The sequence below is a fragment of the Convolutriloba macropyga genome, chromosome 9, assembly GCF_964194025.1.
Source record: "Convolutriloba macropyga chromosome 9, txConMacr16.3, whole genome shotgun sequence".
Lineage (NCBI taxonomy): Eukaryota > Metazoa > Xenacoelomorpha > Acoela > Convolutidae > Convolutriloba > Convolutriloba macropyga.
Genome location: NC_134476.1, coordinates 8,971,069 through 8,996,855, shown reverse-complemented (window position 1 = coordinate 8,996,855; position 25,787 = coordinate 8,971,069). Strand labels below are relative to the sequence as shown.

At 37.3% G+C, this 25,787-nt stretch overlaps 1 protein-coding gene across 2 annotated transcripts; it reads left to right on the top strand.

The window, feature by feature from the left end:
• The first annotated feature begins 15,915 nt into the window (after positions 1-15,915).
• On the top strand, positions 15,916-23,404 carry LOC142346015 (dehydrogenase/reductase SDR family member 7B-like). Of its 2 annotated transcripts, none has more exons than XM_075398494.1 (3): positions 15,916-16,500; positions 20,868-21,054; positions 22,663-23,404. In XM_075398494.1, exons 1-3 carry the CDS (start codon positions 15,947-15,949, stop codon positions 22,873-22,875), a joined length of 954 nt encoding a protein of 317 aa, XP_075254609.1. In that variant the 5' UTR covers positions 15,916-15,946; the 3' UTR covers positions 22,876-23,404. The 2 variants fall into 2 exon arrangements, with proteins under 2 accessions (XP_075254609.1, XP_075254610.1); XM_075398495.1 differs by lacking the exon at positions 15,916-16,500 and adding an exon at positions 18,061-18,467.
• The last annotated feature ends 2,383 nt before the right edge of the window (positions 23,405-25,787 follow it).

Sequence of the window (25,787 nt, the reverse complement as noted above, 5' to 3'; positions counted from 1 at the left end):
ATTTATTTGATTAATTATTCAGTTAAATAACAAGCAAATATATGGTTATCATAGAGAAAAAACTATACATTCACTTAAAAAACACTATGGCCTATCAAGGAGAACAAATGATTAAATAGATTTGATTAGTGCATGATTATGAAAAAATTGCAAAATTTGATATGAAAAAAAACAAGCTGGCGATTTTGATGACTAACGGGTCACCTCATTGCATGACCAAACAAGATCTGGAGAACAAACTTACTAAATAGCAAACGCTATGTAAAAATTTTATGACAACAATTAGGACTTTCTGAGTTAAGAAAAAAAAATAACCAGATTACTTTCCACTGGGATCTTTGCAAAAAATGACATTTTTTTAATTATCAGAATTAATTTTAATTTGAGAAATTAGTTTATTTAAAGTAATTTACTTTGTCAATTGTTTTCAAAAAGAGCCTAGGGAATTACTGCAAAATAATTTGAGAAGTTTTCATTGTTTTAGCGTTTTAGCAGGTATGAAATTTGTAGATTTACCGACAACGTACACATTTTGGCTGCAAGCTCGCTTCGCCACGCTGTAAATAGTCTCCCGTTTTTTCAAGCAAAAAACTGTTTTAAGGGAAAGTTTTGTCGGTTCCCGTATTTTTTTCAGCAGAAACCCCAAAAACTGGTTCAAACGCAAGAAATATACTTCAAAATGTCAACTGAGCAAGAGGGGAGACTTGGTGGTTTGGCACGATCTTCTCATTAACACGATCTAAAGTCAGAAGTCAAACAACTAACAACCCTGCAGCGTGCCTGATTTGATAAAACTTCTGTGAACAAACAAAGACCGCTTCAGTGCACTTGTTTACTAACGACGAATTAACACAGAAGTCTTTTTTCAGGAGCTGCTGAAGTCTAACGGGCAGGCTCTAAGCGTGACGAACAACCCACTTTTGATGAGAAAAGGAACATGCAGCCCAAAAAAGAATGTGAGCTGCCTCAGAAAGCCGACTTGGGGATTAGGGCCCTGGAAACAGTATTATGCCGCCAAAACAATTTAGAAAGGCTGCTCAGAAACTGAAAAGGCAGGAACTTGGGCAAAAGGCAGAGAAAACTAGAGCCAACGGCAGGAGGCTGCAGCAGACACAAACTGATGAGGAGCTCCTGACGAATCGAGTTTCATTGCCCCATGTGCTTGAGCTTCTTTTAGTTATGTGAATGCTGCTGCCAACTATTTGGCTCTAGTAAGATTTGAAAATATCAAAATGTTACACTTTCACTACTGTTTCAAAGGTCAATAGCTGTAACTATCGAATTGATTTGTTAGACCAATGCAATAACAATGACATCATTTTGGATTTTTTGAGATTTCATGCTCCTAAAAATGAAGTTCTCTTCTGAACAAGAGGTGCAAAACTTTCAATTAAAACTGCTGAATTAAGAAATAAACCATGCCGAAAAAGGCCTATAGAGTGTTCAATGAAAAATTTGAAACAGATAAGAGCAAGATTAGTGAGAAGGTGAGACCACAACTGATGTCAACCGTCATTAGGCCTGAAATGAGGAATTACTTCGCAATGGTTCAACATAGATTCAATGGCCTTGGACAATTCTCCTGTTGACTTTGATTTATTAATTTTTCCGTATTTAACAACAGATCAATTCGCTTTAGTTCTGCTTATCCCTTCCTGGATAGATTTTGCTTCAGGAATCAGGGAATCTTTGTCCATCTTTATCCACTGGTCCAACAGTCTTGCAATTGTTTTTTTACTTGCGGCGTCATCCTCTGTTCTTGTTCCTGCCGGAATGAGACGAAGCCTTGCCAATGTGCAACGCCTTGCCAATTCAGCGTTAGAGTTTTTTTAAATGGCAGACAGGATTTCTTTCAAATCATCGGTGAATTTAAAGCCTGTCTGCTTTCTTGGCAAAAACGATTGCTTTTTAACGAGAAAATTGTTTGTAGATGTTCTTCGTGAGCTCTATTTTTCTTTCCTTGAAGTTAGCTAGTAGCTGGTGAGTTTTTGCTGCTAGTTGAAAAATTTTGTGTTGCTCTTGTTTACGCAGCAAAAGTTCTGATGCAGTTCTAGCCAAGTGCTGTGTCCGCTAAATTTGGAATGCTGATAAGCGTGGCTTGAGTAATACCAAATTGCTCCATCTCTGAGAGGTATTGAACATTTCGAGCACAGCGGCTGCCCAAACATTATTTGGTGGTATATAAATAAGGGAGGCTTTTGGCAGTCTGAGAACATTTGATTAATTATTCTGTGAAGACTTCAAACATGCGAGTTAAATATCAAACAAAGACATAGTTATCATAAAGGAAAAATGTATAAACTCATTTAAGAAACACTACTTCATATCAAGGAGAACAAATGTTTATATGGAAATATTTAGTGTCTAATTATGCAAAAAATGAAGATTCTGATATGAATAAAAAACAAGCTGGTGATGTTGATGACTAACGGGAGAAAAAAATTTATAATATCATTTAAGAAACACTACTTCATATCAAGGAGAACAAATGATTATGTGGGTATATTTAGTGTATAATTATGCAAAAAATGAAGATTCTGATATAAATAAAAAACAAGCTGGTGATGTTGATGACTAACGGGTCCGCTCCTTGGATGGCCTGGCCAAAAATGATCTGAAGAAATAGCTTACTAAATAGCAAACGCTATTTAATAAGTTTATCACAACTTTTAGGACTTTCTGAATTAATAAACAACAACCTTATTACATTCCATTGGGATTTTTCAAAAAATGACCTTTTCTTAAACATCAGAATAAATTTTCATTCGACAAAACAGTTTCTTCAAAGTACATTACTTTGTCAATTGTTTTAAAACAGAGCCTAGGGAATGACTTCAAAATATTTTGAGAAGTAATCAGTGTTTTAGCGTTTTAGCAGGTATGAAATTTGTAGATTTACCGACAAGGTCCACATTTTGGCTCCAAACTTGCCTCGCAACGCGGTAAATAGTCTCCCGTTTTCAGGAAAAAAACAGTTTTTAGAGAAAATTATGTCGGTTCCCGGATTCTCTTTCAGCGGAAACCCCAAAAACAGGTTCAAACGCAAGAAATATCCTTCAAAAAGTTCAAAAAGCCCAAAATATAAAGCGAGCTGCCTCGGAAAGCTGAATTGGAGGTTAGTGCCCCGGAAAGAGTATTATGCCGATAAAAAATATAAGAGGAGTGATCAGGAACGGAAAAGGCAAGAGCATGGGCAAAAGGCAGAGAAAACTGGAACCAAGGCCAAGAGAGTGCAACAGAAACAAACTGAGGAGGAGCTCCTGTCCAGTCGTGTTTCATTGCCCACTGAGCTTGAGGTTCTTTGAACTATGTGCGTGCTGCTGCCAAATACGCGTTTCTTGTATACTTTAAAAATATCAAACTGTTACACACTCACTACTGCTACAAAGCTGACTGGCTGTAACTATTGAATTGATTTGTTAGACCAATGCAATAACAATGAAATCAATTTGGGTTTTTTGAGGTTTCACGCTCCTAAAAATGAAGTTCTCTTCAGAACAAGAGGTGCAAAGCTTTCAATTAAAACTGCTGAATTAAGAAATAAACTGTGCCGAAAAAGGCCATAAAGTGTTCAAGGAAGAAATTGAAACAGATAAGAGCAAGATTAGTGAGAAGGTGAGACCAGAACTGATGTCATCCGTCATTAGGCCTGAAATGAGGAATTACTTCGCAATGTTTCAACATAGATTCAATGGCAATGGACAATTCTCCTGTTAACTTTGATTTATCAAATTTTCCGTATTTATCAACAGATCAACTCTCTTTAGTTCTTCTCGTCAGTTCCTGGATAGCTATTGCTTCAAGAATCAGGAAATCTTCGTCCAACTTTATCCACTTGTCTAACAGTCTTGCAATTGCTTTTTTACTTGCAGCGTCACCTCCGATCTTGTTCTTGCCGGAATGAGATGAAGCATTGCCAATGTGCAATGCCTTGCCAATTCAGAATTAGAGTTTCTTTAAGTGGCAGGCAGGGTTTCTTTCAAATCATCGGTGAACTTAAAGCCTGTCTGCTTTCTTGGCAAAAACGATTGCTTTATAAGAAAAAATTGTTTGCGGATGTTCTTCATGAGCTCTATTTGGCTTTCCTCGAAGTTAAGCTAGCAGCTGGCGTGTTCAGAACATGCTTACATTGAGTTTTCTGTCTGTCAGTTACTGTATGGCTTAGAGTTTTTGCTGCTAGTTGAAAAAAATTTAGTGTTGCTTTTGTTTACGCAGCGAAAGTTCTCCTGAAATTCTAGCCAAGTGCTGAGTCCGCTGAATTTGGAATGCTGATAAGTGTGGCTTGAGTAATACCAAATTGCTGCATGACTTAGAGGCATTGAACTTTTTGAGCGCAGCGGCTGCTAAAACATTAGTTGGTTGTATATAAATAAGGGAGGCTGTTAGCAGTCTGAAAACAATTGATTAATTAATCAGTGAAGACTTCAAACATGCGAGTTAAATAACAAGCAAATACATAGTTATCATAGAGAGGAAAATGTATAATATCATTTAAGAAACACTATTTCGTGTCAAGGAGAACAAATGATTATATGGATATATTTAGTTTATAATTATGAAAAAAATGAATACTCTGATATGAATAAAAACAAGCTGGTGATGTTGATGACTAACGGGTCCCCTCATTAAATGGCCTGGTCAAACATGATCTGACGAACTAGCTTACTAAATAGCAAACGCTATTTAATAAGTTTATCACAACTTTTAGGACTTTCTGAATTAATAAAAAACAACCTTATTACATTCCATTGGGATTTTTCAAAAAATGACCTTTTCTTAAACATCAGAATAAATTTTCATTCGACAAAACAGTTTCTTCGAAGTAAATTACTTTGTCAATTGTTTTAAAGCAGAGCCTAGGGAATGACTGCAAAATATTTTGAGAAGTAATCAGTGTTTAAGCGTTTTAGCAGGTATGAAATTTGTAGATTTACCGACCAGGTCTACATTTTGGCTGCAAGTTCGCTTCGCCATGCCGTAAATAGTCTCCTGTTTTCATGAAAAAGAACAGTTTTTAGGAAAAGTTTTGTCGGTTCCCGGATTCTCTTTCAGCAGAAACCCGAAAAACTGGTTCAAATAAAATAAATGTCTTTCAAAAAGGTCAACTGATCAAAAGGAGAGACCTGATGGTTTGGCAAAATCTGATCATTAACATGATCTCAAGACAGAAGTCAAACAACTAAAAACCCTGCAGCCTACCGTAGTTGGTAACGTTCCTGTGAACAAAAAAAGAGCGCTTCAGTGCTCTTGTTTACTGTCGACAAATTGGCACAGAAGTCGTTTTTCAAGAGCTGTGCTTGAGCTTCCTTGAGTTATGTGTATGCTGCTGCCAAATACGAGGCTCTTGTATACTTTGAAAACATCAAACTGTTAGAACTTTCAATTAAAACTCCCGAATTAGGAATTAAAACGTGCCGAAAATGACGTTGTTCAAGGAAAAATTTGAAACAGATAAGAGCAAGTTTAGCGGGAAATTGAGACCAGAGCTGATGCCATCTGTTGTTAGAAGCATTTGGCCTGAAATGAGGAACTACTTCGCAATGTTTCAACATAGACCTAATGGAACAATTGATAAACTGTCAGAGAGACAAGATAGACCGCTGCGCAAAACACCTGAGTGCTCAATGTCTTGGAATGAGCGATGCAATATATCAACATATGGCGCAGTTTTCGGTGCTTTTGTGCAGTGCTAACTGTACCAAGACGGTAAAACTGATCGTTGCAGAGAAGGCAAACACTTATAGTGATTCTTTCTCCAACAAATGAAGAAAAACTTTGATGCGACCATGGGCAAGATAGAAACAGTTATGCAGGACTTATACAAATTCATGACAGGGCCTCCTCTTTAATAAACAAACTGAAAAAGAGACAACGTCAAGTGGATCGGCGTGAACTGATCAAAAAATATATAGGTTAAACCGCTCGAGAAACTTATTTGTGGGGAAATGAAGAAAAAAACGAGAAGAAGAAGACGAAATGCAAAGGCAAAAAACGGGATTATCGTCAGAGCAAACAAGGATCCGAAACTCCCAAGTGAACAACAACTCAAACAAGATGAGGTTCTAATCCAGAAGTTTTGATTCAAATAGAGAAATTGAAACAACTGTAAGGAAACAAGTGGGGCTGGGTAGAAAAACCAAAAGAATTGATAACCCAGGTCAAGCAAGACCTATACAAGTTACCTTCAGCAATGATACGGAAGTGAATGACATCATGAAAAATCTCAACAGAGCCACTACTGCGGACGATTCACTGGAACAGCAACAGATCCACGCAGACAAGAGCTTCAAGGACAGAGATATAATCCGGAAGCTTATACCGAGAGCAAAAATCTTGAGTGAACCTCGCGAGGGGCAACCAAATCATCAGCGTCAAATAAAAAAGGGCTCTGCAAACGCAAGCTGAAACCTCAACTGACGCTTTGTATCTCTAATGCCGACACACTAAATTAAGATGAAAAATATGGAACTGAAAACCGCTTTATACGACGCGGAACACAAACCAGATATATTTGCGATCCAAGAAGCAAAGCCGAAGATCGCCAAAGTCCCCTGGAACCAATTGTGGCTCGAAGTTGATGATTACAGCCTTGAGGAAGGAGCATGAGCCCAAACGACTCAAGTAGAGGGATGCTTGTTCCAACGCTCCAAACCTGATTAAGAACTCATAGATATAAAATCCATTGTCACAGATTTGCAAGCTGCCAATTTTCAAATATTTGGAAACAAACTGGTGTTCGCATTAAATATACCGAAGCCATAGTTCCTCGGAGATGAATTACGGGTTTTACATGGACTGTTATTCACCTTGAATGAAAAAGCTGACACATGAAAGCTCATAATTTGAGGGGACTTCAATTATCCGGAGCTAAAATGGGACAAAGAAGTCATGCCAGCTGAAGAGGATACGAAGCAGAACAGCTTCCTGGAGATTTCCACAACAGCCAACATGTCAACGAGCAAACTCGGGTAACACAACTAACACAACTTTCTTTACTAGACCTCCTTCTCTGTGATGTAACATGGCCTCCGATTAGCATCCAATATAGCAACCCTTTTGGGCAAAAGCGATTATGTACTTATCAATGCCGAATTTGCGATATCGGTCGATGACGAAACAAATAAGCCTAGTCCAAACTTTAAAAAAGCTCGCTATTTTAGAAATGCGAGAAGCATTTATACAGGATTAGTTGCAAGTTACAAACCAAACTGATGTGGACCTTGGTTGGTGTTTGTTCAAACCAGAATTGCTCACACTGATTGAACGCTCCGTGCCGATAGTTAGGGCAGCAAACTTCGGCTTTCTATGAACCCAGATGGTGCGTCTCTACTGCAACGCAAGAAAAGGATGTAGAATAACTATTTGAAAGAGAAGTTGAGGGGCACACACAAAATGTATATCCAAATCGAAAAGAAGTCAAGAAGTTGACCAGATCAGCGGCCATTCGCCAAGGCATCGAGGTGTGGCTGGAAGCTGGACAAAATCCCAAAAACTTTTAGAGCCACATAAACAAGAGGCTTCTGAGCAAAGATGGAACGACAACCCTGCAAAAACTTGACAGAACACCCACTGCAAAAGACAAGGGAAAAGAAGCAATGAAGTCAGAGGTTACATTGAGGAACCACTGTCTCATCATTTTCAGCGCTCGTGAGACACAGTCAAAATACCAAATGACTGCTAGGAGGCGGAAATATCGGACAAGTACAAGAAAAGAAAAAGATCTAACCTTGGAAACTACAGACATAGAAGCCTGAAATTACCGAGCTGCAAGATTATGGGGACAAAAAACCGTGAGGAAATTATGTCAAATCTCAGCCACAGTCAAAGATTCGATAAAATGTAGTTTGGATTTTTAACCGGCAAATAGACACAACTCCAACTCCTCAACGCAATTGACCATTGGACTGACAATATGGACATAAGTTAGGACACTGATGTGATTTACCTAGACTTGAGAAAAGCGTTTTGACAGCGTCCCTCAACGACAAATCCTCGCTAAACAGAAACCAATTGTCTTCTCTGGAAACAGATTCGACAGGATCCAGGATTCCCCTACTGGAAGGAAACAGAGAGTTTTAGTCAACGGGAGCAGTTCCTTATGGTGTGACGTTTTAATTGGCTCCGTTCTAGGGCCGATATTGTTCATCATGCATATAAAAACTATTGGAGAGGACCTCAAATCAGGCATTCTACACTTCGCCAAACGCCAAGCTCTACGGTAGGATTGACACCATGGAAAACGAAACAATTCTATAAGAGGATCTCAAAGGACTTGAAAAGTGGTCTATTGCAATTTCACGAAAATAAATGCGTCTATTTGCCAATCACCAGCGCCAAATTTTTGTCAACCAGCGCGCACGCCCCCAAAGGGCGTTAATTTGAAAATAGCCAACGCGGAAAAAGATTTGAGCCTCAGCATGAACAACTAACTAGACTTTGCCAAACATTTTAATGCCAAAGTTAAAAGAGCCAATGGAACCATTGCCCTAACAAAAAAATTGGTTCTGCGACATCAGAGCAGAAATTTCCAGCAGTATTTACAAGTCGGTCTTTCGACTCCATTTTGAATATTGCAAACAAGTCTTGTACCCGCACATGAGAAAACATGTGAATTTGATCAAATGTTTGAAATAAACAAGACACGCTGGTCCGAAAATTAGTATCCAGATGAATGGTCTTCCAAAAAAGTGAAGCAAAACTTAGAAAAGATATTAATTGGCCGGGAGATCAAATGAAAACAACACCAGAAGATCACGAATTAAGCATGACTAGATCTCATGATAAACCATCAACTTTTCTACAAAACAGAGGCAACCTTACACTAAATTTTGGAAGAAAACTGAAGAAAAAATGTGACTGGCAAGTCGTATTCTTAACGCTAAAAGTAAGAACATGTCTCCCTACCCTAATATCATCTTTCGATAGAAACCTGAAATTCCACGTGTTTAATGAGGTAAAATGTAATGGATGTGGATCCATTTATGTTGGGCAGACAAACCGGCATGTTACCACTAGGAAATCAAAACATCAAAAGAAGGGCTCACTGATGGGTCACCGTCTTGTTGAATGTAGTCACTCCACGAATGACTTTGAATGCAAAATTCTGGATGACTCTCGTACAGTAGAGAAACTCTTCACCATTGAAATTATATACATCAACAAATTGAAGCTGGGAATAAACGCACTCGATGAACATAGTGTTGGGAACTCACGCTAAACTAACAGCTCAAATGATAATTTTGTCTTGGGAAAAGAAAAATAGGGCAAAAAATATTTGGATCTAGTCTGTTTCGGCGTCCCAGCCTAGTGAGAGTATATGTTTTATTACCCCGGGGTGCACTTGCAAGATCTTTAATTAGTGAGGTGCAAAATAACAACAAAAAATTGGTAACTCTGGTGGCCATAAAAAACACGGAGTGGGGGCGGATCAGAAAGGATCCAAATATTTTGCTTGACAAGAAGAAATTTGCAAAACCACCAAAAAGAGAGATAATTACCCTAAAAATACAGAGGATAGTTCCTAGAATCGTTTCACTTATGGTCTAAAACCAATGTAAATACAATTTCATTTTACCCTTTAACGATTAAAGATAAAGGACTTAGGCGTGCAACTCAAGCCTCAAGACTCAAGCCTCAACTCAAAGGTTTAAACCTCATGGTTCACAGTTCTTTGACATGGACTTCACAAGTAAAATTTCTTTGCGTTAATGCCATCACAACTTTCTGTTGGATCAGACGCAATATATGTGACTCAGCAGTCAGTTATACACGCTTGTATATCTACAAGGGCTATATCGTATCGATTTTGTGCTTTGAATCAATTTCGCGGAAAACTTCAAAAACGACCTACAAACCTAAAATTTTTTGATTGCTTCAAAATAGATTTTAAAATACAGTCCCGTTGGCTATTAATAAAGAATCTAGAAATTGAAGCTACTTCTTGTGTCTCTCTATCATGAGTTACATGTTCTACTAATTTTTTTTCCGAATGTCAGCGCCAAGCTTCGGATAGACAGGAAAGTCAGTGTGGAAATTGTTAAGAGTGATAAAAGAAGGATATCAGTACGAAACCGTTGCAAAGAAATAAAAATAAGATGAACAAGCAATAATGAGTTTTTTGGCTGCTAGCCACGACTTTAATCAACTTCTTTGGACTATAAATTGGTGATGATAAGGCCGAGCTCTGTAAAAATAAGACGAAACCTTCGAAGGCCTATCTGAGCTATTTCAACCGCAGTTTTGAAGAGATTGATATTTAATCCTTGAGATTGACTTTGGACTGAACTGATTGTAGATACATCAAAAAATTGAATTGAAGTGACTGCTAAATTTGATTTGGGAACTAATTTTCCAACTTCTCTAGTTTAAAACGTCACTTGATGTTGAATCAAATTGGTGCTTCATCCTTATGGAACGCCCTCGACCCCATAAACAGTGACCAAGAAAGATATCCTGAAGAGAAAGAGATTACAAGGCACGGTTTTGCACTTGGTGGCCAACTCTTGAACCCACGAGCAAAAAACAAGAGGATTCTTCAGAACTTCATCGACCAGGACTGTTAAAAAGGCCGGAAAGAAATCTTCCTCTGGCACGGCGTTTTCGGCACTGTGTTTTACGATCGAATGAAATACACAATATTCTGCCCTACGTGGAAACTGCTTAATATACTCAAGAGAAACCAGCACAGATTATCTGCTATTCTGTAAGCAAAACGAATTGGACGGCCGACATCTTTGATCAGCTGAGAAGGCTTGACATCAACATCATTGACGTCAAAGAGAATCCAACACAAATTATCTGTTATCCTGTACGTGAGACGAATTGGATCGGCAGACATCTTCAATCAGCTGAGAGGACTTGACGTAAACATCAGAGAAAATCTGATTTACAAGAGAAAACAGAAGGACCACAATAAAGGCACCAAATTCCGCCAATTTCACCCAATGTTAATCTCCGAACACCCAAATGCCGAAATCTTTCTGACAAATCAACATCATATTCGGAATATTTTGAAAAAGAAACGCTCCGGAAACAAAAAGAAGAGCATACAAACTAGGAAAAAGCACAGAAAGCGAGGGAAAAAACAAAGCGCCCCTAGAGATCGGTAATCAAGTGATCGGTAATCTAGCATAGAGTGTTCTTGAGACTTCATTATCTTAGAGCGCTTGGCTGGATCAAACTTACTACACAAAGATGGGGAATCCGAGAATCTGAGACGGAAAGGGAAAAACTCGCTATCAGTAAGCAAGGAAGCTTAGAATGGCAACCTCTGCAAAAGAGCAGTCGTTCATCCCGATAACCAAGTGATGGAATTTGAAAGCTGTATAAAACACCTGAGTGCTCAAAGTCTTGGAATGAGCGATGCAGTCTATCAACACGTGACGCAGTTTGCGTTGCTTTGGTGCTGTGCTAGCTGTACCAAGACAGTAAAAAACTGATCGTTGCAGAGAAAGCAAACACCGATAGTGATCCTTTCTCCAACAAATGAAGAAAAACCTTGGAGCGACCATGGGAAAGATAGAAACAGTTATGCAGGTCTCTTAAAAATTCATGGCAGGATGTCCTCTTTAATAAACCGACTGGAAGAGAGACAACGACAAGAGGATCGGCGTGAACTGATCAGTGATGAAATGAAGTCAAAAGTTACATTGAGGAACCACTGTCTCATATTTTTCAGCACACATGGAACACAGGCAAAATACCAAATGACTGCTAGGAGGCGGAAATATCGGCCAACTACAAGAAAAGAAAAAGATCTAACCTTGAAAACGACAGACATCGAAGCCTAAAATTAGCGAGCTGCAAGATTATGGGGAGAATAAACCGTGAGGAAATTATGTCAAATCTCAGCCACAGTAAAAGATTCGATAAAATGTAGTTTGGATTTTTAACCGGCAAATAGACCGAACTCCAACTCTTCAACGCAATTGACCAATGGACTGACAATATGGATATAAGTTAAGACACTGATGTGATTTGAATAGAATTGAGAAAACCATTTTGACAGAGTCCCTCAACGACAAATTCTCGCTAAAAAGAAATCAATTGTTTTCTCTGGAAACAGATCCAATTGGATCCAGGGTTCCCTTACGGGAAGGAAACAGAGAGTTTTAGTCAACGGGAGCAGTTCTTTATGGTGTGACGTTTTAATTGGTTCCGTTCTAGAGCGATATTGTTCATCTTCCACAAAAAAACTATTGGAGAGAAACTCAAGTAACACATTCTACTCTTCGCCGAAGGCGCCCAGCTCTACGGTTGGACTGACACCAAGGAACGCAAAACAGTTCTATAAGAGGATCTCAAAGGCCTTGAAAGGTGGTTGCGGTAAGCTCTATTGCAATTTCACGAAAATAAATGCGTCAATCCCCAGCGCCAAATTTTTGTCAACCAGCGCGCACGCCCCCAAAGGGCGTTAATTTGAAAATAGCCAACACGGAAAAAGATTTGAGTCTCAGCATAAACAACTAACTAGACTTTGCCAAACATACTAATGCCAAAGTTAAAAGGTCCAATGGAATCATTGCCCTAACAAAAAAAGCGGTTCTGCGACATCAGAGTAGAAATTTCCAGAAGTATTTACAAGTCGGTCATTCGACCCCTTCTTGAATATTGCAATCAAATCTGGTACCCGTACATGAGAAAACTTGTCAACTTGATCAAGATTGCCCAAAGGAGAGCCACGAAATTTGTCAGCCAATTGAGAGAAATGGTCCATGAATCAAAACTAAGGTTAATACATCTTGCAACCCTTGCTTGCAGACGGAAAAAGGCGCCATGAGAAAAATGTACAAGCTAACAAACCACTCTTACAGTAGCAGTGCAAGTGACAAATGTTTTGAGCTTAAAGCCAGAAAGTTAAACTAGAAGAAAGTTATGTCGGAAAAAACGAGAATCGAAAGCAGAGGGAACTGCTTTGCTGTAGGAGCGTTTAAAAACTGGAACAATCTGCCAACAAATGCTAGGTCAGCCACAGTCTAAACCCCTTCAAAAGAATACTAGACAAGCACTTGGCTGTCCTCCACGCAATAATTCGAGATGAGGAATGGCACGATGGTGGAGGTCCCAGAGGCAACGCCTGTCCACTAGAAAGCCTATTCTGACCTTAAAAATTTCCCTTGGCTATTGCCTAATTCTTGTATTATACTTATTATTATTAACAATGTTATTAATACTAATATTATCATTATTATTGTTATTATTATTATTATGTTTATTCTTTTTATTATTATTATTATTATTATTATTATTATTATTATTATTATTATTATTATTATTTATATTCTTACTAATTATTCTTACTATTCTTTTTAATAATATTATTTTTAATTTTCAAATGATTGTTACTATTTTTAATATTTTTATTATTATTACTATTTTTATTGTTTTTATCGGTGAAACAGTTTTAAACTTACGATGAATTTAAAGTTCAAAAGAGTTTGTTTTATATATCAAATGGTCAAACAATTAAGTCAAATGAAACCTTTAAAGTAAAAATTTTCTAATTACAATAAAAAGGTTTCGATGTATCTAGCAGCATCAACTAAAATGCAACTAAAAGTTATTCAATGTACAATTAAAAAAGATTTAAATTCACATTGTGAACAAAACAGAAAAATAAAACTTTGTCGAAATACTATTTATTGTTAAAAACAAAAGCTTTAAAATTTAGTTTTCAAGTTTGTTTTTAATTTTTTATTCCAGATCATTGAATTTAGGTTTTTGAAGCTTTTTTTGACTCTCTACACTTTCTCTTTATTATGTGTATTTACATATGTATAGTTGTAAAAAGAAAAACTTTAAGTTGCTTCTAACTTGATGATGCTATATCTAGCATCATCAGCTAAAATGCAACTTCAATTTATTCTAGTTACAAAAACGATTTTAGTTCACATAATAAACGAAAAAATAAAATAAACGATTCTAGGAATATTGTCACTTGTTAAAAACAAAGATTTCTGAAATTTCGTTTTATCAGTATTTTTGAATTTCTAATTCCAGATAATTGAATTTAGGTTTTTGAAGTTCTTAATGACTTTCTACAGGCTCTGTAGCTTTGCAGATTTTCAATTTTTTGATTCAATGGAAAGCAGTTTTCGAATTGAGTACTAGTATTTGAATGTCAACTTCTGGCTACGGTACTCGTCACCCGTGTTCAGCATTGGCTTCCTTTGTGCTATTTGTAACGGTTCGAGAGTAATGAGTTTTGTGGCAGTTTGCCCTTACCTAGTATACGACAGTCAAAAGCTCGTGATGTGCCACAGCTTTTGCTTACATGCTGACCTATTAGTGAGTTCTTTTTTTGATGCTCTGCTAGCCGAGTGGTTATATGTCTGCAAATTTGCCCGACATAGGTGTAATTGCATCCAGTACAAGTTATTTCGTGTACCACATGCAATTTTAGATGCTGGCCAAAACTGGACTTTAAGGATGATAAATATATTTTTAGTTTAAGTTTTGTGTAGATCACTGTAAGACGCGTTATCTTTTGCAGTTTTTTCTTGAATCTAATGCTTAATGGCCTCTACACGAACAAAATGCTTGGTTGTGTCTTTCTGCATAGGTTTGTTTAAATTGTGTTCCGCTGCTGTTTTTGCGGTTTTTATATTCACACAAAATTTTTCCAATTGTCTGATTAACAATGCAACACGACCAATTTTTCGGATATTGGTTTTTTCACCATACTTTATTAATTTTTGGGGCTTCGTCAAAGTAATGCCTGTGGCTTGTAGATCGAAAAAACCTATGGAATGTACATTCTACAATACTTCTTTTATGCTGGGGGTAGCAGAGCTAAGAAACGGAAGTTTAGAATTGTTCCATTGTCTGTTGGCTTCTGATATCATTTACAAGAGACTTTTTTGTTCATCAACGTAGACTGACATATCCAGGAGGGCTAGTCCATGTTTTTCATTCATTCAAGAGAACTGCCAGTGAAGTCCCAATTGCTAGACCGTCTTTTTGACAGTACCAGTTACCATTTCTTTTAAAATGAACATTTTGTCACTGCTTGTTTGAGGAGGAGATTAAGTGTCGATCTTCCAACATCGGGAGGGTTGTCACTGGAGTAAAGACATCGTAGAGCAATTTCGATTCTTCCGAGACGGGGACATTGGTGTAATACCTTTTTTTAATCTAAAGTCAATTTGCCTCAAGCTCCAGATGTTCGTTTTTGTCTAGCTATAAGCCTCGAAGTTTCGATGTTGGCTCCCGGCACCTTTTCAATAAAGTGGAGTAAAAAAAAGTGTTTAAATTGTGATAAGAGCTTCAGTAATAGATAAAACAGGGCGCATTGGCGTGTTTTCTTTGTAATTTTTGCCAATGCATTCGAGCTGGCTGTGCGCAGGTTGTTCGTATGTTTTGATAGTTTTTTCGTAATGAGGTCTTGTTTTTTTTTCATTTCAAGTAAAGTTCCGTTAATGTCTTTCTTTTTTGAAGATTATCTCGCCATTTGTTGTTTCTATCCTCGGAAATTTTTCCGATATTGGTTTTTTCGCCATATATTGTCATTAATTTTTAGGGCTTCGTCAAAGTAATGCCAGTTGCTTGTAGAAAAAAAACAGTCTAGTTTCTACATTTATGTACTGAATTCATTTCGATCTCTTCAGACTTGCCTAGAATGGGAGGCAATCAGGTTCAGAGGAAACAGCACAAGAATAAAGCGTGTCATGAGCAGTTTGTTGGTCCAAATTATTTGCTCTTTAGTTTACCAAAGATATATATACAGTTGCAATAGTCAAAACAATGAATTTGGATGCTTGTTTTGATTTTTGTCAATCAAAATTTAAATGTGAAATCTGAACAAAATCCAGAATTCTGTAACAAACTTGTGGATTTTGAGCAAACTGAAGAACGTCGATTTACAAAATCCGTGAAGTTTTTTCGTCTTAACGGTTTGTTGTGGTGAATGCCTTTTTTGTAATCGTACTGTTTAACATATTTCAGACAGATGTGTTTCTTTGATTGCATTCCCTTATTGGGAGGAGTCTTTATGGCGATGTCAGCATTCTGGTGCTCATACAAAGTCTTTTTTGGATCAGTAAGTCGTAAGCAATTGATAGCGAAGCTTCAAGGGAAAGTTGTTTGCGTCACCGGCGCTAGTTCCGGCATTGGAAAGGAAATAGCCAAACTATGTTTTGATTGTGGAGCAAAAGTAATTTTAGTTGCTCGGCGAAAAGAGCTATTGGAAACGCTAAAAGAGGAGATGATGGAAGCACTGGAAAGTTCGGATAAACGAAAAGAAGACATTGCGATCGTAACAGCTGACCTTGGAAAACTTGACACTGTAGAGGCAACGGCGAATGAAATTCTGAATTGCTTCGGAGTTGTGCATGGTTTGGTCAACAACGCTGGAATAGGATGTCGAGGCAGTGTGCAGAGTACATTGATCGATGTGCATCAAAATGTGATGAATTTGAACTACTTCTCTCAGATAGTGTTGGTGAAAACGCTGCTGCCATCTATGATGGCGTGTAATGAGCGATGTTGGATAGTCGCCACCAGGTATATAAAATAAGAATAAGACGAAAGGCAGCTTTATTTGTTTAAATGTTACTAAATGGAGCTTGTATCGTCCATAACACTTTAGACCCTGACACAAGATTTGAGCTCAGTGGCGGCAGAATTTGATTTCTATAAGGCACCAGCTGAAGAAACTAACAATTTAACGGTCATGTGGCATTGCATTTCACGGCAAATTTTAAGCTTTCAATGGAATTATTAGCTGTTCATATTATTATTCGCTGTTCATATTTAATCGTAATCTTTGTCCTTGTTCACTTAATTTTAAACTCACCTCTGAGGTAAGCATATGTTCTTTATTTCTGCAGAGACAAATTCAAGGTTCTTTTTATGCACTATCAAGCATAATATAAACGCGAATGAAATATTAGAGCTAAAAACCACAATTGCTACGGTCATATGGCATTGCATTTCATGGCGAATTTTATGGTTTCAATGTAATTAATACTTTGATGTTTATATTTCATCCTAATATTTTTTCCTTATTCACTCAATTTTACACTGACCTCAGAGGTACGGCATTGTGCGGTCATATTACATTTCACGGCAAACATTAAATTTTCAATAGAATTAAATTTCGATGTTCATATTTAATCGTAATCTTTTTCTTGTTTTAAACTTAATCTTAAACTGACTTCAGTTAAGTGTTTGTTCTTCATTTCTTCGGAGACAAATTTTTACTAAAGAGTGCGATTTGATCAGTCAGTAAAACTTTGAGGCAGGGAGCCTAGTTTGAAAGATTGAACTTAGACTTAAAGAAGTAATAGTAATTTGGGACACTTAAGTTTAGGGCGACTCTTCACACTGAATCAAAGCGTTATAAATAATCGGCTGCTTCGCTGTCGGAGACGTTTTGTTTATTTGAACTCCTGTATATTTTTCAGAAGAAAACTTCTCTTTAATCTGCCAATATGTACTCAATTTGAATTTCCGATGAAATTCAACGTTTTCGTACCCTTTGGCGCTCTTAATGCTTTAGAACCAAATCGTAGTCTCCCTCTGCCCTGTGTTCAGCACTCTGGCGCAAGCGCCCTCGTATCAGGGCACTAAGTCACTCGGGCTACTTAGATAATATATTCTTAGCGAAAAAGTACTAGTTACTAGGCCACCTTTTTATTTTAAAAAATGTTGTGTTCTTTGCAAAGAGGTACAAAAAGTCTTTGCCCTTTTACTTTTTTTCGGACAAATTTGAAGAAACTTTTGTAGTGTGTCTGTATATGCAAAGTCTTCGCTTGACCTCTGATTGAAGTTACAATTCAATTGACTGTACCCTACTTTTCGATTGATTCTCAGTTCTTGAAGTTTCCACTTTTGAGGCTCTAAATTTTTTCGTCTTAACGGTTTGTTGTGGTGAATGCCTTTTTTGTAATCGTACTGTTTAACATATTTCAGACAGATGTGTTTCTTTGATTGCATTCCCTTATTGGGAGGAGTCTTTATGGCGATGTCAGCATTCTGGTGCTCATACAAAGTCTTTTTGGATCAGTAAGTCGTAAGCAATTGATAGCGAAGCTTCAAGGGAAAGTTGTTTGCGTCACCGGCGCTAGTTCTGGCATTGGAAAGGAAATAGCCAAACTATGTTTTGATTGTGGAGCAAAAGTAATTTTAGTTGCTCGGCGAAAAGAGTTATTGGAAACGCTAAAAGAGGAGATGATGGAAGCACTGGAAAGTTCGGATAAACGAAAAGAAGACATTGCGATCGTAACAGCTGACATTGGAAAACTTGACACTGTAGAGGCAACGGCGAATGAAATTCTGAATTGCTTCGGAGTTGTGCATGGTTTGGTCAACAACGCAGTAATAGGATGTCGAGGCAGTGTGCAGAGTACATTGATCGATGTGCATCCAAATGTGATGAATTTGAACTACTTCTCTCAGATAGTGTTGGTGAAAACGCTGCTGCCATCTATGATGGCGTGTAATGAGCGATGTTGGCTAGTCGCCACCAGGTATATAAAATAAGAATAAGACGAAAGGCAGCTTTAATTGTTTAAATGTTACTAAATGGAGCTTGTATCGTCCATAACTTTTTAGACCCTGACACAAGATTTGAGCTCAGTGGCGGCAGAATTTGATTTCTATAAGGCACCAGCTGAAGAAACTAACAATTTAACGGTCATATGGCATTGCATTTCACGGCAAATTTTAAGCTTTCAATGGAATTATTAGCTGTTCATATTATTATTCGCTGTTCATATTTAATCGTAATCTTTGTCCTTGTTCACTTAATTTTAAACTCACCTCTGAGGTAAGCATTTGTTCTTTATTTCTGCAGAGACAAATTCAAGGTTCTTTTTATGCACTATCAAGTATAATCTAAACGCGAATGAAATATTAGAGCTAAAAACCACAATTGCTACGGTCATATGGCATTGCATTTCATGGCGAACTTTATGGTTTCAATGTAATTAATACTTTGATGTTCATATTTTATCCTAATATTTTTCCTTATTCACTCAATTTTTCACTGACCTCAGAGGTACGGCATTGTGCGGTCATATTACATTTCACGGCAAACATTAAATTTTCAATGGAATTAAATTTCGATGTTCATATTTAATCGTAATCTTTTTCTTGTTTTAAACTTAGTCTTAAACTGACTTCAGTTAAGTGCTTGTTGTTCATTTCTTCGGAGACAAATTTTTACTAAAGAGTGCGATTTGATCAGTCAGTAAAACTTTGAGGCAGGGAGCCTAGTTTGAAAGATTGAACTTAGACTTAAAGAAGTAATAGTAATTTGGGACACTTAAGTTTAGGGCGACTCTTCACACTGAATCAAAGCGTTATAAATAATCGGCTGCTTCGCTGTCGGAGACGTTTTGTTTATTTGAACTCCTGTATATTTTTCAGAAGAAAACTTCTCTTTAATCTGCCAATATGTACTCAATTTGAATTTCCGATGAAATTCAACGTTTTCGTACCCTTTGGCGCTCTGAATACTTTAGAACCAAATCGTAGTCTCCCCCTTTGCCCTGTGTTCAGCACTCTGGCGCAAGCGCCCTCGTATCAGGGCACTAAGTCACTCGGGCTACTTAGATAATATATTCTTAGCGAAAAATTACTAGTTACTAGGCCACCTTTTTATTTTAAAAAATGTTGTGTTCTTTGCAAAGAGGTACAAAAAGTCTTTGCCCTTTTACTTTTTTTCGGACAAATTTGAAGAAACTTTTGTAGTGTGTCTGTATATGCAAAGTCTTCGCTTGACCTCTGATTGAAGTTACAATTCAATTGACTGTACCCTACTTTTCGATTGATTCTCAGTTCTTGAAGTTTTCACTTTTGAGGCTCTAAGTGGCGCTTTTCTTCACAATTTTAACAAGCTGAAATCAGGAGACGGTTCGTCACAACTAAAAGTCAAAAATGTGCAAAATTAGTTTCATTATCTCGAAAGGAGTTCGGAGCTATTCTGTTTTGCCCCCCCCCCCCCCCGTCTTTTTTATGACCCCCAGTTACAAATTATATGTTATATAGCACGTTACTATCAAAGAAAATAGCACGTGCGCCTGGGGGTCATAAAAGATTTATACCTCACTAAGCTGGGGGGGCCAAAACAAAATAGATCCAGTAGTTCGTTAACGGTAGCTGGCGTTGAAGGTTGCTTACGGCGTTAATAGCTGGCGTGATTTCAGTAGGCTAATATAAGCCCTGTTTTTTTTTGACTCCGTCCAACAACATTAATTTCGCTTTACCCCGATTGTGCGGCTTTTTTAGACCTTTAGCATGAAATCTCTTTGACTTCTCCTAGCTAATTTACTTTATCGCGCATTCTGCTAAAATTGATTTTAAGCAGCAGTTGCTCAGCAAAGCAATTGTTTATTGATAATGAGTCTAGTCCCTGTATCCTATCATTAAGGAAAAGGACTATACCTAGCTACGGAATCCAATCAAAATAGTGCGCTTTTAAAAACTTTTTGCATCAGTGAATTTCTTTCTGTTCTTGTTTCATCCAACGGGGATAATGGAAATCAGAGGCATCTGTGTTCAGGCAATCTACCGGATATTTTGTTTATTTCCAGTAGCACAGATATGCTTAGATGCTTAGGGGCTTAAAGTTAATTAATAGCCGCCGTCAGTCTTTCAACTGCTATTTTTTATTTCTTTTTTAAGATCTGTTGACACATTGCCATGATTTTTTAATTTCAAGCGGGTCCAATTTGCAGTGGAAATAAAATGGGATCACCCATTCAAGCTTTTGTAAATAATATACGACAGCATAAAGTACCTTGAAATTCATTAAACTGTTACTATGGTTTTTGGCTGAAAGAATAGAGACTTAACTTGATCTAAAATGGGGTGCGCATTGAACAGCTTTTGTCTCGAATTTGTAATGGAACTGCTGTTTGTTTTAGTTCTCTTCAGGGAAAAATTGCGCTTCCATTTCGGTCAGGATACGCTGCATCTAAACATGCGTGCCAAGCTTTCTACGATTCCTTGCGGGCAGAGATCGAATGGCGAAGTAACATATCAGTCTGTCTTCTCAGCCCCGGATACGTCCGAACTGACATATCGCTTAATTCAGCCACTGGCTCTGGAGAGGTTAGCGTCACTTTATCGGCATTAAATATTATTAGCAAGGCACTTGTCCTTTTCCTAAAGATTTGTTCACACATTTTGATTATTTTTAAAGTCTAATTGAAGTGAGAATTTTGGTCAAGCCGAAACAGGAAGTAGAGGGAAAAGGCGAGTGTTTTGCGGCGTTAATTTCTCTCACTCAAATTTCAAACTAGAGTCAGAAAACTGTGTCTGAGCAAATATAAAATTAATTTTCTCTCTTGTTTTTTTTTGTTCACATGCAGCAATTCGGCCTCCATTTAACTGGTTTTTCATTTTTATTAATCGGATTTTACATGGTTTTTCCAAAAACTTGCTTTTTTTCAAATCAAAGAATTTGAATTGTATTGGGTCGCTGTCTTTTTAAAATGTTTGCACATTTTCATGATTTTTGAAGACAAATTGAAGTAATGAGTACTTGGTCATACCAAAATAGGAAGTGGAGCGGAAACGCATGTGATTTTTAGGCGTACAATTTTGTTGCTCTTTTTTCTAGCAGAGTGCGAAAGCAGAGCTGAAACAAAAATTCGCTTTCTCGCGAGTGGTTTTTTGTTCTCATGCGGCATTTTGACTTCAATTTTGAACTGTTTTTATAGCTGCGAAAACTAACCCTCTTCCTCTCACTAATCGCATTTGCGCGCGTGAAGTCATTTCACTCTCGCTAGCAAAATTTTTTTGCGTGATTAGATTTTGATCATAAGTGACTTACCTCACCCAATAAAATGACTTTTGCCTTTTAAAATTTAAGTTAATTTTGAATAAGTTTAAGGTCAAATGAACTCATCTGTGTAATAAAGGTCCCTAATAAAATGGCTTCTGCGCAATGAATTTTAACAAGCTTTATTAATTTATTGCCGAATTTTTTACATAGCTTTTTGAGCGGCGTCGATAACTTTTTCAACTTATATCTGCATCTGTTTTTATCTCCATTATACGGCACGCTAGTCTATTCTTTCGCTGCTATTCCAGCAATCTGCCGGCTATGATTTCATTTTTTGGATCTGATTTAAATGGTTTTTCAATCCATTCATATTGCATTCTTGGTCGAGTTTTTGTTTAGTCAATTAAAATTCTTTGTGTTAGCGCCTGCTTTTTATCGTCGATTATTTTTTTTCGTTTTATCGTAGTGCTGAAAAGAGCAGGTGCTGATAGCAATTTACCTGGCGTTAGTCGTTGTCTTTTTATAAGTCTTAGTTGCCATCTCTAATGTTTATGGGTATGGATACTAGACCATGTATCTTCTCAATAAGAACCAGGAGTATGCCTAACAGCAAAATAACATCAAAGTAGTTCAAACCTTTAAAATGTTTTTTTAAGCAAAAATCATATTTGTTTTTCATTTTTTGTTCTTTCTATCCCAATTGAGGTTATGGGAATTAATGGCGGCTATTTTCCTGCAATTTGCCGGGTATGGTTAATTATTGCACACCTTTTTACTTAATGTAAAGTGTAATGGGAAATCCCACCTTTCAGTTCAATATAAAGGACAAAAATTTGCTTCGAGTTTGTTCGCAATGGGAAACATTTCCTCTAAAGTTTTTCCCCGATGACAAAATTATGAATTTCATGTAACAGCCTTTTTCATGTTTTCAGTCGTATGGTAAAGTGGACAAAACAATCGCCCGTGGAATGAGTCCAGTCGAATGTGCCAGGCGATCTGTGGAAGCATTCGCCACTGACCAGAAGGATGTGTGCATTGCTCCCTGGTATCACTGTTTGATCCCATACGGTCGAATGCTGCTTCCATCTGTGTATTTCCATGCTATGAAGAAGAAGGCAGTCCGTGATATGGAACTCTATGCTTGAACTCTATGATTTCTTTGTGAAATTGGATCTCTACTGCCCTCCCATCAACCCACTCCACCCTTTCCCACCGCCTTTGTGCCGTTATGACCACTATATCCATTGCACCTTGCTGTGTAAAGAAGTCTTGTGTGCGTGGGAGGCTAAAAGTTGAAAGCACACTAAGTGAGACAGAATAGTTCCTCGAATTGTGTTGTGAATCTCTAATTCCCACCCACCGCACTTAACCCCCATTTTTTCCGGGGAAGGAAAAAGTTGCCGAAATATGATCAGTAGTTTTAAGATGTCCATAAATTTTTGGGTTCGATAAAGGGTTAATAGACAAAAAAAAACGAATTTGATGAAATTGCCCAAAGGCCTACCAAAATTACATCCGCTTTAAAACTTTTAGTGATCAGCTTTTGGTCAATACGATAGTCGATGACAATTCTTTAAATGAAGAATTTGCTTCATCGAGGTGCTCAATTAATCAGATGTTCATCTTTGATATTGAAAATTTATTTTTCTAGTCTTTAATTCAATATTTACTCAATTTGTTCTATCTGAATTTTGCGAGATGTTGGAAGGAAAAATTTTATGGCCAGAATTACAAGGGGAAAATGTTCGTCGTTAGCTCATAGTGTTACAGTCTTACTGGATTTCGTGTAAAATTAATGGCAGTATTCTTCAGTTGTTCAGATGTAGTCAAATTGACTTTTGATACGCCAATAGAACTCAATGCGTATCAGATCTATGTTCGTTTTATTGCTTTAAGTGTGCAATTTGACTACTTCTAAAAAGATTCCCTTCAGAAGTAACTGTTGATTAACATAAAAAAAACAAATGAACAGTCTGCGGGTAGGAATGGACATGATTTTAGAACGTGATTTTAATACTTTTATCAGAGTGTTGACTGGTTAAAAAATCCAAATGCAAGGTTAGGCAAAAGTATTTGCCTAAATGTCGATGACGCGGTTTCCTTTACCGTACGAACAGCCCACTTTTTATTTTGTTCGATTGATAATTGCTTGCTCAGCGTAACATTAATTAACTAATCATTAGTGTGAATAATGATCATTATTAGGGTACGATCGCTTGCTTGGAAGATTGTATGCAATAGAAAATTCTTAATGGTTTCTGTAAGGTTTCTGTTATTGATGAAATCAAATTTTTAAGTTCTCTCAAACAACGTTTGTAGGGTTTTTAATTCTATTTTCGTCCTATCGATTTTTCGTGGAACCTTATTGCGAGTGACTTTTGACGTTTCAATTTTGTGGTTAAATGGCTCTCATTTAGAGTTCAAAGTAGCTTATCTTAGTTGGCAACAGTTAATAAAAGTCTAATGGAAAGTGCGCTGCTATTCAAATATGTATATTTTTTCTGACCCACTTTAGTGGGAGAGGAACTATATACGCTACTGTATTTTTTGTTCAGTCAATTTTCGCCGATAGATATATTCATCGTACGGGATTGTGAGTGGTATCATTAGAAAGCGTGTTAAGCGCCGAACTTCAAATTAAAGATTTTTTTAATTTTTACTTCCGGCGAGTTACGGAGGCTTAAAGAAATGTGAACGTGGGCCTAACTTCCGTTGTTTTGTTCCAATTTTTCGTAAATTTTGCTTTAATTTTAATGAGTTTCTGCTAAAAATTTGTTAAAAGATAGAAGAAAGTTGATGAATAGTTTGAACCAAGCGTTTTGGCAAAATTTTTGGGCTAAATTTTTGAAAATTCAGCATTTTCTTTTTGCTAAATAAAAAAATGGCATCAAGTATGCCTATTTCTTCCACTTTGTTTAGTTTGACCGGTGGTGCAGACATGAAAACTGCTGACACATTCTTTTTTTATTCAGATATGGGCTAATTGTACTTCAAGTTTCTAAGAGCAAATGAGTTTTTAACAACCGGCAGCGATAGCAAGGCCAATTTAGGTCTCATTGTTGATTTTTGCAATGAAAAAGGATTCTGATTATTTGCTCTCAAACGAAGTTTGTAGCAATTATATTAATCCTGTTGGTCGCCCTTTTTGTATCGCCCTCAACAACGGGATAACTGGTAAAGCGCGGAGGCCATTAAGTTATCTTAGAACCTTTCAGCTCGCAAGTCTCCTAGCATGCGATTTCGCAGAAACTGTTTTTGAGACGTATGCTCATGGTGTGAAGGGCGGTTCTTAGAGTTGGACCCACCACGCCCTACCCCACCTTGCCCTCTCTCCCGTATCAGACCCCCTCACTTCACTCCCCCAATCCCCTACCCTGCTCATCGTCCAGGCCGTTGAGAAGTGATCCCTCCATCTCTCATCAACACCCCCCCCCCCCCCCCACCCCTCCACGGCACTCACCTCACACCCCTTCAATTATACTAAAGCTAGCCTCACTAAAACGCCATTGAGGAAGTCCACCACTCACCGGTCATTTGAAAGCAATTCACCCGACGTTAGTCGGTTATGTATTTTGGGTCTGTCATTTTTGAAATGTTTGCATTTTTCATCCAATTTAAATTTTTTTTTAATTAAAGCTTCATTTAATAAGAGGTCTTTCTATGTTCCACCAATTTACAATGAAACCATGTTGTGTTCTATGAGTGAATCTCATGGTTTTTATGGCTGGCAAATTGTTTTCGTTTATTCTTTAAGTTGTTACCTAATTCTTGAGTTTTACCAGCATTTGATGTTCTTTTTGTAGTCTTATGGAAATAACATTGTTTTTTTTTTGGAAACATTAAGATTTTCGTTTGCCGAGAAGCTATTACAAAATTTTTCAGAACAATTTCGTTTTTAGCAGCCGAGCAGTTATAGCAAGGCAAGTTTTATTGTCATCGTTGAGTTTTGCGATGAAAAAGGATTCGGAGTGTGTTTTGGGTCTGTATTTTTTGAAAAATATTTTGCAATTTTTTTCCCAACTACAAGAGTCATTTCTCGTTCAATTGATAAGGTGCA